The sequence below is a fragment of the Hypanus sabinus genome, chromosome 4 (genome assembly GCF_030144855.1).
Source record: "Hypanus sabinus isolate sHypSab1 chromosome 4, sHypSab1.hap1, whole genome shotgun sequence".
In the NCBI taxonomy this organism is placed as follows: Eukaryota; Metazoa; Chordata; class Chondrichthyes; order Myliobatiformes; family Dasyatidae; genus Hypanus; species Hypanus sabinus.
In genome coordinates this window covers 58,112,142-58,126,204 of record NC_082709.1, presented here as the reverse complement: position 1 = coordinate 58,126,204, position 14,063 = coordinate 58,112,142, and the positions used below count along the sequence as shown (strand labels likewise).

Below are 14,063 nucleotides of genomic sequence, written 5' to 3'. Positions count from 1 at the left end.
ACATTAGGTGCGTATACACACACCAGAGCTACCTTTTGCTCGCATAATAAACCAGTAACAATTAAATATCTTCCAGTGAAATCAGTAGTAGTATGTCTATTGTCTAAGGGGTTTTGGGACTAAGAAATATAGAAATGCCTCTTGTTTTAATATCCGACAGTGAGGGAAAAAGAGGCCCTTTCCAAAAGCGAAAAAATCTATCCCCATCCTGTTTTCGTATATGATTTTCTTGCGCAAAAATATCAGCATTTTTTTAATTTCTTAAAAATCTTTTTACGCTTAATGGGATGATTGACACCGTTCCAATTCCAAGATATTATATTAATTTTATTAACATCCATGTTTAAAATTGAGTTTAATATATAAAAGAAATGTTACACAAGTACTGATTAAACCAAAAGGCGCGGGTACAACCAGCAGGAGTGACGCATTTACGAAAGAGAAATCCATCAAAAGAACTGCCCAATCAGGAAAAGAACCTACTCTAATAGACCCCTCCACCTCCCGCCCAGTAGATAGAAAGGAAGGAGCCAAATGTCTGGTCCCATGCTAACTAATCACCTTGACCCTGTTCTCCATCTTGCAGCTCCGTATATTTAAAAAAAGGAGCAAAAATCCCACAGAAAATAGCCATAATAAAAGGCACAAACAGAAGTCAACTACTATAATGTGTCTAACATTAATAAAAACATAATCAACAATGGCCATCTTAGAATCAGCTAAAGTAGCTTAAACACATATTCAAAGGAAAGAATAAATCCGAGCAAATAATGTTACAAAAAATATTCTTTCTCTCGGAAAATAAAAAAATAAATGAATATATGTATATAACAGACCTAAAGCTATAAGTATTGAAACAAATTTTTAAAAAAAGATTAATACACAACAGGTCCTACACGGACCACTAAAGTACAATACTATAAAGGTTCCCTACAAAACAGTTATATATGTATCAATTATTAATAAGGTAAAACAAATTAAATCGATCACGTCCCATACCAGAGAGTGAAAAGGTATAACATGTACTTAACTCAAAAGCTCCATAAACAACTCCTACAGCAGATACTTCAAAATTGGCTATTGAGTAATCAATGTAACTTTAATATTTTATTTATTAGGCTTAACTTTAAAGTTTTTAATATACTGGCATCCTTCCTGAGGAGAGTAGGTTCTCAATGGTTGAGGTTTTTCAGGAAAGATTATCAGCTTTGCTGGAAAGCGAAGGGAGGGATTTAAATCTAATTTATACATTTCACTCATAACTTCTCGATATTTCTTTCTTTTGGCAAAGATTTTGGAGGGATAATCTTCAACTATACGAAAGTGTGTTGAATTAAAGAGTAATTTCTGTTTCTTTCTGGCTTCTCGAAGAATAGCTTCTTTAGTCGTGTAATAATGCAAAGAAAGTACAACTGCTCGAGGATGTAATTCGGCTGAACGCCGAGAGAATGGAATTCTGTGAGCTCTGTCGATTAAGGGGCTAGCTTCGAGGGTCCCATTGAAAAGTGAATACAGCATATCTGAAAAGAATTTTAACAGATCGCCAGCTTCAGTATTTTCAGGCAGTCCCAGAATACGCAGATTCCTCCGACGCCCTCTACTATCTAAATCAACCATTCTTTTCTTCGTTTTAGGTAGTTCTGATCAATTTCATTGATATTCTTTTCCATTGAAGATATCTTCATTCCTTGATCTTTAATAGTTTGCTTGAATAAATCATGCTCACGCTCGATTCGGGTTGTAGTCTGCTGAAGTGTTTGAAGTTGAGAATCCAAGTTTTTCAGTGAGTCTTGAATCTTAGAAATAGCTTTGAGTTTCCCGTTTGAACTGGTCAGCTTATCAATTTTAATATTAAGCGATCCGAATTCCGACTTCATGTCTTGTATTGAAGAAAATATTCCCGCTAAGTGTAACAGGTTCCTTCGTTTTCTTGGTTTGTTCCGTTTGCTCCATTTCGGGGAAAGTCTTGCCCTAAAGTCTTAGTTCAATACCAGAACGACTTTTCTTGGCCATTGTAATTAAGTCGTAAAATCCTTCAGTAGAAGTAGTAAGTCATTAGAACTAAAAGGGATCTGTTAGTGGGATATAAAATATATTAAAAGAGAGAGAGCTGCTAGAAACGCAACCTACTCCACATGCTGCAAAGATGGAGAAAGTGAATAAAAGTGAATTATTTCCTATTAGTAATTATTTTGATTATTATGATCAAATACCTTTTTAATATTGCCAAAAACCGTTTTACTTGGTATCAAAATTACAAAAAATTTTAAAGACCTATATAAGTATAATTCTTCCCTTTAGTTGAATATACTCAACAGGCACTTTCCAAATGGTCACCTATGTCGATGTCATTGATAGGTCAAATAAATGCTATAAAAATGGTTATTCTACCAAAATTTTTATATATATTTCAAGCAGTTCCCTCTTTTGTTCCAAAAACATTTTTTGATAAAATAGACTCTCTGATTTTGTCTTATGTTTGGAATAATAAAAGCACTAGAGTGAATAAACTTTTATTGCAAAAATCAAAAAAAATGGAGGACTGGCTTTACCAAACTTTAGATTTTATTATTGGGCAATTAATATTCGCTATATTACGTTTTGGATTTATGATATAGACGATCAAGATCGCCTTCATGCTTACAGCTGGAGGAAAATTCAGTAGTGGGGTTTTCGTTAACTTCTTTATTAGGAGCTCCTCTTCCTTTTTCGTTCTCCAGAATAGGTAAACAAGTTCTTAACCCTATTGTTAAACATACTTTAAAAATTTGGTTTCAATTTCGTAGATTTTTTTTGAATTAAATGATTTTTTACTTTCTAGTAATATTTATTCTAATTTTTTTTAAACCATCAACTTTGGATAAGGCTTTTCTAACATGAAAAATTAAGGGAATAAAAACTTTTTTAGATTTGTTTTTACAAGACTGTTTAATGTCTTTTTCACAATTAATTGATAAATATATCTCCAATACACATTTTTTTCAGGTATTTACAGGTTAGGAATTTCTTACGTGATTTTTTACCAAATTATCCCTTGATCTGCTCTTCAAATTTGGCTTGTTATTTTTCAGTTTAAACCTTTTCAAAAACGATTAATAGCTATCATTTATAAACAGTTAATGAATGCTCGCACATCGCCTAATGATAGGGTTCAACGCTCCTGGGAAGTAGAACTTCAATATGCACTCTCAGATAACCAATGGAGTAAAGTTTATTACTTAGTTAATAATTCATCTATCTGTGCATGCCATATTTTAATTCAGTTTAAGATAGTACACAGGGCCCATATGTCCAAAGATAAATTGGCGCATATTTTTCCTAATATAAGCCCTATTTGTGATAGATGTAATGCAGAAGTGGCTACTCTAACCCATATGTTTTGGTCATGTGTAAGTTTAAATAATTTTTGGAGGGATGTGTTTGGAATATTATCTAAAGTTATAGATATGAATGTTCAACCTAATTCACTTACAGCAATTTTTGGAATTTTCCCAGAGGAAGCAAGCAAAGTGTCTGCCTCCCGCCCAACATGTGATAGCTTTTTCAACTTTACTGGCTAGGAGAGCTATTTTGCTACACTGGAAAGAATCTAACTCGCCCACTGTTTTCTATTGGCTCTCCTCCATCATGTCATGTTTAAGCTTGGAGAAAATTAGAAGCCAGACATTTGATACATCTTTTGATTTTGAACAAGTCTGGCGACCCTTTATTCAATATTTTCACATGATTTAAGTTATCTTTATTTATTTATTTTTCTTTATTCTCTCTGGAGTATATCCTTGTCAATGAAGGTTCGTAGATGACTGGAAGGATGTGTTTTTCTTTTCTCTCTCTTTCTTTTTTAAGTTTATCCTCATTTGGACTGCCCAATCTTTCTTTTTTTTTCTTTCTCTCTTTTTTGTTTTAGTTTAGTTAGTGGGATTTTTCTTTCTCTATCAATAAAATTTCCAATCTTTTTTTTTACGATTGCTATGAGGAGTTGTAATTTCTCTCTGACCATTGTATATATAACAGCATAATATATTACCTATTTGAGTTTGATATTATATGCTTTTTGTCTTTAATATTGCTGTTTATGTCTTATATTATCTACTTGTTAAACTCCTATTTCGATTTGTATTTGTATATTCTTTATTTGAAAATCAATAAAAAAGATTGAAAAATGACATGCAATTCACATATTTATACATGTAAAGCATAATGAATTATTTAAAGATCAAGAATGCCTACTCAAACAATATATTTATAATATTACTCAAACATTTTTGAAATATTAAATACATAACAGTCCTCACAAAGTTCCAACTAGAGGTTGGGAATTGTGTGTTTCCATGATCCAGTTTGTAAAAGGGCATTCTGACAAATGCTCCTCAACAGCCTAAGTCCAATTCCTAAGGGAGGAATTAGCGTCTTTCCATCTATGTTAACAATACCTAAATAATTTTAAATTGCTCAATTTTAAACAGCTTCTGGGAATAGGAGCATGGTTGGTGCAATGTAGTCTCATAACTTAACCCGTGAAGCCCCAGAATTCCAGTGAATATGTGTTGCAAACCCACAAGGTGGCTGCATGGTCTATATGTCTCAGGTTTACCAATATGATGTACAGCTGTGAAATTACCCCAATCATTGTGTAATTTGGTCCTTTAAAGTATGTTACTAGTGTTATAGCTATTCTGGATGTGCTGTCCAGTGCTTCTTAAGAATATTGTTAAGCCTGTGGAGTGGGTGTGGAGGGGGGGGGGAAGTGGCGAGGGTGATGGCCCTTTGTGCTCCAGAATAATGAATTGGTGGTTTGTTGATGATTTGCAATCCTTGCCACAGACAACTGCTGGTGAACATCAGTGAGGACCTCTCGCAAGAAGATTTGAGATCCGTCTTATTTTTATTGAGTTGTCAAATTCCAAAAGGCCGCCTGGAAACAGTGAAGGTAATGGCTTTGTTCCTGGGCTGTCTGCACAGTCTGTAGCTGTGAAGTACAAGCGATGCAAATGGATAACTTTATACATAATCAGATACTTCAAACTGCATCTTAGTTTTATTAACCCAGTGATTTTTCTTGCATGATAGGAGTGGACCTCAACAATATTTTATCAGTCACACCTCAGATGAGTTTCAACTGTCCAAATGAACAAGGCAATTGATTGCTCATAGCTACAGTTCAGAGATTTAATTTGGAACAATAAACCAGATTGCTCTGCAACTTGATCAAGAACATTCCTGCTGCACTTTGAAAACTAACTCTCTGAAAACGTTCTCTCTCTGCTCATCCTGGATTCTGCTGATATCTTAAACATATCCTAAACCAGAAAACCATTCTAAAGACATGTGCTTTCCAACGATTCCTGTTCTGTTGGTCTACTACTTGTTCTCGTGTTTCATTGCTTTTGTTTTGTCTCCTATCACCATGCCCCACCAGTTGTATTATGTTTTTTGAGAATGTAACTATGAAAATGGACAAAGGAGAGCCAGTGGATATAGTGTACCTGGACTTCCAGGCAGCTTTTGATAAAGTCCCACATAGGAGATTAGGGGGCAAAATTAGGGCACATGGTATTGGGGGCAGAGTACTGACATGGATTGAAATTTGGCTGGCTGACAGGAAACAGAGTAGCGATTAACGGGTCCCTTTCGGAATGGCAGGCTGTGACCAGTGGGGTACTGCAAGGTTCGGTGCTGGGACCGCAGCTGTTTACAATATACATTAATGATTTAGATGAAGGGATTAAAAGTAACAGTAGCAAATTTGCTGATGACATAAAGCTGGGTGGCAGTGTGAAATGTCAGGAGGATGTTATGAGAATGCAGGGTGACTTGGACAGGTTGGGTAAGTGGGCAAATGTATGGCAGATGCAGTTTAATGTGGATAAATGTGAGGTTATCCACTTTGGTGGCAAGAACAGGAATGCAGATTACTCTCTAAATGGAGTCAAGTTAGGAAAAGGGAAAGTACAACGAGATCTAAGTGTTCTTGTACATCAGTCAATGAAAGCAAGCATACAGGTACTGCAGGCAGTGAAGAAAGCTAATGGCATGCTGGCCTTTATAACAAGAGGAATTGAGTATAGGAGTAAAGAGGTCCTTCTGCAGCTGTACAGGACCCTGGTGAGACCCCACCTGGAGTATTGTGTGCAGTTTTGGTCTCCAAATTTGAGGAAGGACATTCTTGCTATTGAGGGAGTGCAGCGTAGGTTCACAAGGTTAATTCCTGGAATGGCGGGACTGTCATATGTTAAAAGATTGGAGCGACTGGGCTTGTATACACTGGAATTTAGAAGGATGAGAGGGGATCTGATTGAAACATATAAGATTATTAAGGGATTGGACATGCTGGAGGCAGGAAGCATGTTCCCACTGATGGGTGAGTCCAGAACTAGAGGCGACAGTTTAAAAATAAGGGGTAGGCCATTTAGAACAGAGATGCGGAAAAACTTTTTCACCCAGAGAGTGGTGGATATGTGGAATGCTCTGCCCCAGAAGGCAGTGGAGGCCAAATTTCTGGATGCATTCAAGAGAGAGTTGGATAGAGCTCTTATAGATAGTGGGGTCAAGGGATATGGGGAGAGGGCAGGAATGGGGTACTGATTGTGTTCGATCAGTGATGATCACAGTGAATGGCGGTGCTGGCTAGAAGGGCTGAATGGCCTACTCCTGCACCTACTGTCTATTGTCTATTGAACTGGAGTACAGGCAGAATTGGATCATTCTTTGCTAGGTCTAAAGGGGATTAGAGTGATTAGCACTCAATTATAGGTGGAATTAGGTTTCATCATTGGCTACAGTTAAGATTGGTCTGTTCATCATCTAGAAACTATCCAATAGACAGGGGAGGACTGGTATCAGTGTGTTTGACATCTGAGATGATCTGTGATCAGATTACTCTTCACCCAAGCACAGTCTTGGGTCAGAGTCTCCTGAACCTGGGAACTCTCAAAGCAAATTGGTCGAAAACCAAAAACACCTCAAACAGATTCTCCCAATCTTAGGGTCAAACTTACCTCAAGCTTAGATCCAGCTGGAATTATATCTTATAAATGTGATTAGATTGGTGATCATAGGCCATTCAAGGCCCTCCTACCCCACAAATGTTCCGGGATCAGAATCTTCTAAATCCTGGGAGAGGTTGGATCATGCTGTTCTAACCTAGAGTTCTCTAAAGTCAGAGTTCCTAATCCTGGAATGGCCTGGACTCCAATTGTTCAAAACCAGGATACAAACCAAGCTCAAAAAACCTGTGTACGGTTTTGGGTGGGAGTAGACTGAAAACATATGATACATTAATGAGTACAAGCCAGCTTTGACTGTTTCAGAAGATTTTACTGTGAAACTGCTGTTCCTGGTGATAATGGTATCACAGGAGTTGGCCTTTTGGTCTTTCAAGCAAATTCCACAAGGAAGATCCTGGCTTATTCAATTTTGGCCTCAACACCATTTTCCTGCTCTCTCCCCAGGGCCCCTTGACTCTCTCATTGTTTAAAATGCCTTGCTGATCCTTGCTTAGTAACATCCATTAACTCTGCCTAAGTTCCAGAAATTTACAGTAACAGATTCCTCCTCATTCCATTTGAAATGGACAATCCCTTCGGTTGAAACTATGCCTTTAGAATTATTTACCTTTATCAGAGAAAGCACCTTCTCAGTACGTACCCTGTCAACCTTTCTCAAAATCTTTTGTGCTTAATTAAGATTATCTTGTTCTTCTATACTCCAACAATTATATGCTGAACCTGCTCCACCTTCCTTCACACACCAGCCTCTTCATTGCAGCAATGAACTCGTTCAACCTTCTCTTCCGTGCCCCGTACATTCTTATCCGAATCGTTTATACAGGTGCTGAACAACAGTGAGTCCAGCACTAGCCCTGAGGCACACCAATAGACATGGATCTCCTGTATAAGAAACGACCTTCCACCATTACCCTCTGCCTTCTACCATCAAGCCAATTGTGTATCCAATTAGCCAGCTCTCACTGGATTCATGCACCATGAGCATCCATAGAAGCCTACCATGTGGAACTGGATCAATGGCTTTACTGAAGTCCATATAAACTATATCTACCACCATACCTTAGTCAACTTGCTTGGCCACCTCATCAAAAAAAAACTCTGTCAAGTGTGCTCTTTTTATAAATCAATCAATCAATCAATCAATTCCCTGTGCACAAAGCCACATTGACTACCCCTACTCAAACCTATCTTTCCTGATGTGGGTATAACTTTACATTCAGAACCCTCTCTGGTAACTGAACCACGGATGTTAGATTTACTGGCCTATGGTTCCAGAGCTTTTAGTTTTCTAAATACTATAGTTAAATTCTAGTTTTCTAAATTCTATTACCTCATCTATAATGGACTACAGCATTTTCCCAATGATGAATATAGATCTATTGATGTATAGTTTCTTGCTTCCAGTCTCCTTCCTTTCCTGAAGACTGGCATTACTTCAGTAGTGTTCCAGTGCTCTGGGGACCCATAGATTAGGAAAGGGTTTTAGTTGAATTACATCTAATGCATCTACTATATCTGTAGTCACTTCCTTTAAGATCCTTGAACCCCATTAGTATTATCTTTGAGTGGTAGAGATTACTGAAATTCTCTTCCCCGTAATGATTATTTGTTACTATTGGACAGCAATATTAGGTCAGCATTTTCATAGGTTCTGCAAGCTAAGTGTTGGGTACTACTCCTGAGCTAATGGAGATGTCCTTTTTCCTGCCAGACTTTCTTAGATTTGGTTGTTGAACTGGAGAAATGTGGCAAAATTGATGAGAATAATTTGGCTGTGGTGGAAGAATGCCTGACCAATATTCGGAGAATCGATCTGAAAAGGAAGATCTCAAAACACAAGCAGATGCGTGAGTGCATATGGAAAATAAATATTAGGGCAATAGGTTTAAACACACTCTGGGAATGAGAAAGTTGTAAATGCCAGAAAGATGTGCACTAGGGAGAGGGAATCCTGTGAAAAACTGAACAAACCCTTGACAATAAACACTGCAGAGTTGACAAGCTGGAAAGAAAGATAAACACAAGATTGTTGTCAACCTGGGAAAGGATCAGACTGGCGTTCACAGATGTAGACTGTATTTGAATGTTCATCAAATTGCACAGGATTGTTACTGAATCTAGAGGCATGAGTGTTTATCAGCCCATTTATGGTGCTCTTGGATTGGGATTTTGATCTGTTCACTTGAAAGCTTCAGAGCTACAGACTAGCTACCCAGGGGTCATTGGCAGAATAAAGGCCCAATTTTTGGAAAGTACTCCGATGGGAGAGGGGGCTGGGTTGCTTTATTTGGTGGTGGGGGGGGGGTTACAATGCAACTATCCTCAATGTGTTATGTTGGATTAAAGTGAGTCATTATTTGTGGAGGTGATTGGATTGGTTGGAATGCTTTAGGTAGTCATGGTGATGTATGTTACTGCAGTATTCATCGTGGGCTAAGAGGCCTGTTCTATTCAAGGCAGTTACAAGATTCTGCGGGGTTATATTGGCTGTAGATGACTATGTTACCTGATTCAGCACTCTCATCCCTATGTCAGACATATGTGGGTTCAAGTCTTGCTCATCCGAGCTGTGATTTCCACGCTCCCATTCCACTCACTGGGATGCTGGCTTCCCATGCCCCTTTTCAATTTACCTGGTTTGCTGGAAAATTTATCATCTCACTGTGTAACATCTAAAACTGTAGAGATATTATAACATGCAGTAGTGAGGGCACATTGTTATTCTGGCAGCAATAAAGTCATAAGCATGCTGGGTTATCAGGGTTTTATTGTAGTTGTTTTTCATCATTGTGTGTAGGCCCTTCGTGCATGCACCCAGAGGTTGTGTTTCATGCATTAAAACACAGTACCTAGATTTTAACAAACTCCACTGACTACAGCTGTTTGGATTACCGTATGTGTTCATGTCACTGTATGTGGAAGGGCCTTGTGGATGCACATGTTGGTGCTTATGTAGCTCAGAGTGAGCTGCAGGCTTTTGTAGGGTGTACATTTGTTAAGGATAGTTGCGATAAATTGCAGGGGTTACATTAATTAGAGCAACTCACAATAAATTATGGTGTTAATGACAATATTGTTATCTGTCTCCCCTCTGTCTGTTTGTCTCTTACTCTCAGGTGAATGTATAAGAAGGTCAGATGCCTATCAGAACGTCATTCCTGTTTCTGTTCCCCAGCAGGAGTGTGGTCACATTGAACAACCTTGGGTAGGAATTTCTGAAAAGATTTGAAAATATTTATAAAACATTTTGTTTTACTTTTCTTCCTTCCCCTATGCTTTCCCCCTTTTCATGCTTTATACCGGCATGGTCTTTGATAATTTTTCATGTCAGGACTGGCGTGGACTGGAATTAGTGGTGCGTGGTTACTGAGATTTTGTATGGTTGACAAGAGTTCAGTTCCACTGCCACTGATCCCATCCCTGTCAGAATCTGAACCAGACTTCCCACAGCAGCATCGTATTTGATCCAAAGATGAGCTGAATTCCAAATCCATTCTTTATTCCCTTCTCATCAACATTACTCAACTGTGTCCCTGCCTCATCTGTCTCTAGATGTGACTAACCTAATAATCTCTGCCTTCCAAAATCTCGAGGTTACCTGAGACTGTCTTAACTCTGTGCTGTTGTTTTCTTTCATCTTCCAGTTGAGCACTGTGCGGCCTGTGATTACAACCCGGTTATTGAGACAGTGTGCTCCCTCCAATTGCCCAAGGTTAACAATAGCCTTACGTAAGTAACGACGACTAAATATTGATGTTAATCTCTGTACCTAGTGTAGGGGAGTTTCTGATGTATGCTTAATTAAACCATTCCATGTCTAACAGCTACATATATGTGTGTCATACTCTATTTGGACATTAACGATCAATGGATTGGCAATATGTAGGGAAAGTGTGATTAGATTGTGGTGAGTTTGTGAATTCATCGTCAAAGGCTATATTTAAAGCAAAGATTATTTTGATATTTAATCATAGGTTTGATAGAAGTTAAGGATAAGGTAATGGGGTGAGTCCAGAGGACTAGGAAATTGCTTGAGTGATGGCTAAATACCAGTAGGGACTTTTAGAAGAAATCGTCTGTTGTGTTGCATTTCTCCAGCGATGCATTCTTTTCAGGTTCAGATCAGGACAAGTGGAGTGGTTTAACAAGTGAAATACATCAGGATTCTCAGCACCTCAATAATAGTATAGTGTGTGAAGTTTCAACTGGGGTTCCTGATCATGGACAGAATGAAAGTACAACCTTGCTTGGCCTTCACCTGGCAGACTTTGACTGCACTAAGAATTTGGGCAATGCCACTTCGTGCAATGAGAATATATGCTTTTCTCCCAAATTATTGTGGCCTTTTTTCACTTGGCTTAGACTTATTGTTAAACGTTTCTTCATTTGGATGTGGAAGCTCAATGTATTACAGTTTGTGATGAACTACCTCATTCAACCTGTCTGTTTTCCTTCTGCAGCTGAGGAGCCTAATGTGACAGAACTGAGCAGTCCAGTGCCTGAGTCAGCTCAGGCCACTGTTCCAAGAACAAGCTATGTGGTACAGCAGGTAGCAGTAGGCACACATGAGGTGGGTTTTGGGGTGCAAATACTTATACTTCAGTGGAAGTCCCTCCAGCCAGAGATGGATATCTCATTGTGAGGAGGTAGCATTTGGTCATGTGCTGTGGGAGATGGGGCAGGGACACTCTTTAAATGATTGCTCCTCGGGCTGGTTGCATATTAAGGAACACACGGGAGTTTGCATGTATTGGGGAGTGCTCGTTATCAAAAGGGTCACTCACAATGGGGTACTTGAAGGAGAAGGAACAAGGATCGCCTGAAAGTCCTATTTATAGCCAGTGAATTGTATTATGCAGTCTTGTTACATAGGAAATATGACAAACTGTTGCAATTGCAATGCTATAGACCTGATAATGATTTGAGGAATAAATATTGGCCAATGCACTGAGATAAACTCCTCTGCCCTCATTCAGTAGAGGGAGTAAGCAGACTTCAATTTAACTTCTCATTTCTAAGCAGAGGTACTTCAAACACTGAGCATGTTCTTACTGTGTTTGTCTCAAGACTTTCCAGTAGGACTTAAACCCATTAGACTACAGCTAATGCTGGTAATAGAAGTCCAAATACATTCACAATTTGTTGCCCGGTACAGCACTCCAGTGCTGACACTAACTCACAGTGGCTGCTATCATCTCACATTGTAATGCAGGTAGAAACTGAGTCAGAAGATCAAGGGTTCAGTAGCAGTCTGGGGACTTGTGTACAGACGTGAGGTGAATTTCTGAAGTCCTGAAGGACTGTTACAAAGTTAGAGCTACTGCCTTCCAGCAGATTGAGTAAATGGACACTGTTCCTTCCCCCTGGGACTCTGGCTTGTGGCCGATTGGGAAAACAGCAAAGGACCACCCCTTTTGGGACAAGTGAAAATTGATATCATTCCCAATACCACTAGAGCAGGTGATCAGGTGGAAAGCACTGTGCTAAATATGAGTATTTTATTATAATGCTGTTCTTTGTGTTACAGAACAGACTGGAAGCTTACAAGATGCAGAGTAACCCATTTGGCCTTTGTTTAATCATTGACTGTATTGGAACTGATGCAGGTGAGTGCTGTAGGCTTCACTCTACATGGTGTGTACTGCCCTGTCTTAGTGCATCAGCCCAGTTTACTGTGTATTAATCCCAAGCAGTTGATTGTTAATCTCCATTTACTAATCATGAACCCTTCTCCACATGAAGTTCGGTTTTCTGTATATTAACTCTGCCCCCTACCCTCTCACCCTTTTCCCAGTTTTCTCTCCATTGTTACTCCCCTTGGTCAACTGTACGACTTCATCTATTATGTATTTGGCCCCCTCCTTAACTCCCCTGTGCATTGTATACAGTATATTAATCCTACCACTTCCACTCCACATATTGCTGTGTACAATACCACTTGTTTGTAGCTCATCAAGACTTTCACATTATTAACCCCTACCTCATTCCCGTGTTTTAAAATCTTCTCCATTACCACGAAACACACTGCACAGGTAGATAATATGGCCAGTAAAGCACAGCAGTGTTACCACCTGCTTACAAGGCTGAGGAATTTTAGCATGACCCTGTTGACCTTCACCAGTATTTACAGATGCACTATGGAAATCATCCCATCTGGCCACATTACAACTTGGTATGCAGCTGGTCTTCCTAGAACCACAAGAAGAGTTGTAGATACAGCCCAAATTCTCACAAAAGCCAGCTTCCCCTTCGTTGACCTTGCCTGTACTTCCTGGTGCTTCAGGAAAGCAGTCAACATAATTAAATATCCCTCCCACCCCTGTCATTCTCTCTTCTTGCTCATTCCATTGGGCAGTAGATGCACCACCAAGCTCAAACACAGCTTTTGTCCTGCTGCTGTAAGACTCTTGAATGAACATCTTGTACATTAAAGGTGAACTGTTGATCTCCTAATCTACCATGTCATGGCCTCTGCACCATGTCTGTCTACCTGCACTGCACTTTCTCTGGAACTCTTAAAATTATATTCTGCATTCTGTTATTGTTTTTCTTTGCTTTTTATACTCCCTCAAAGTGCTTGTGTATGGAATGATCTGTCTCTATGGCATGCAAACAAAATCTTTTCACTATATCTCAGTCGTCGTCATCGTCATCAGTGGCATATCACTCGGGCGATCATGGTCTTTGACTGTGATCGTTCTTGCAAAGTCTTTCTACAGAAGTGGTTTGCCATTGCCTCCTTCTGGGCAGTGTCTTTACAGGTGACCTCAGCCGTTATCAATACTCTTCAGAGATTGTCTGGCGTTAGTGGTCACGTAACCAAGACTTATGATACATACCATCTGCTCATACAACTATCCACCACGTGCTTCCATGGCTTCATATGACCGTTAGAAGCGCTACACCTTTCCCAAGAGTGATCTGCAGGCTAGCGGAGGGAAGGAGCGCCATACACTTCCTTTGGAGGCGTATCTCCACCCCGCTTCCCAATATCTCACTGCTAGTATCAGTAATAAGCCAATTACAAATGTATGATTTCCTCTGATTCACATGTAT

General features: G+C 39.1%; 1 protein-coding gene across 6 annotated transcripts in view; it reads left to right on the top strand.

Annotated features, from left to right (window-relative positions):
• Positions 1-14,063, top strand: part of LOC132392800 (caspase-8-like) — a 58,857-nt gene that overhangs the window by 10,405 nt on the left and 34,389 nt on the right. For 5 of the 6 annotated variants that reach the window (XM_059967188.1, XM_059967190.1, XM_059967187.1 and 2 more), the window contains exons 3-8: positions 4,825-4,930; positions 8,719-8,854; positions 10,124-10,212; positions 10,652-10,736; positions 11,468-11,577; positions 12,535-12,613. In XM_059967188.1, the coding sequence (XP_059823171.1) occupies positions 4,825-4,930; positions 8,719-8,854; positions 10,124-10,212; positions 10,652-10,736; positions 11,468-11,577; positions 12,535-12,613 (605 nt within the window). The remainder of the gene's footprint in view (positions 1-4,824; positions 4,931-8,718; positions 8,855-10,123; positions 10,213-10,651; positions 10,737-11,467; positions 11,578-12,534; positions 12,614-14,063) is intronic. The other variant, XM_059967186.1, reaches the window with a different exon arrangement.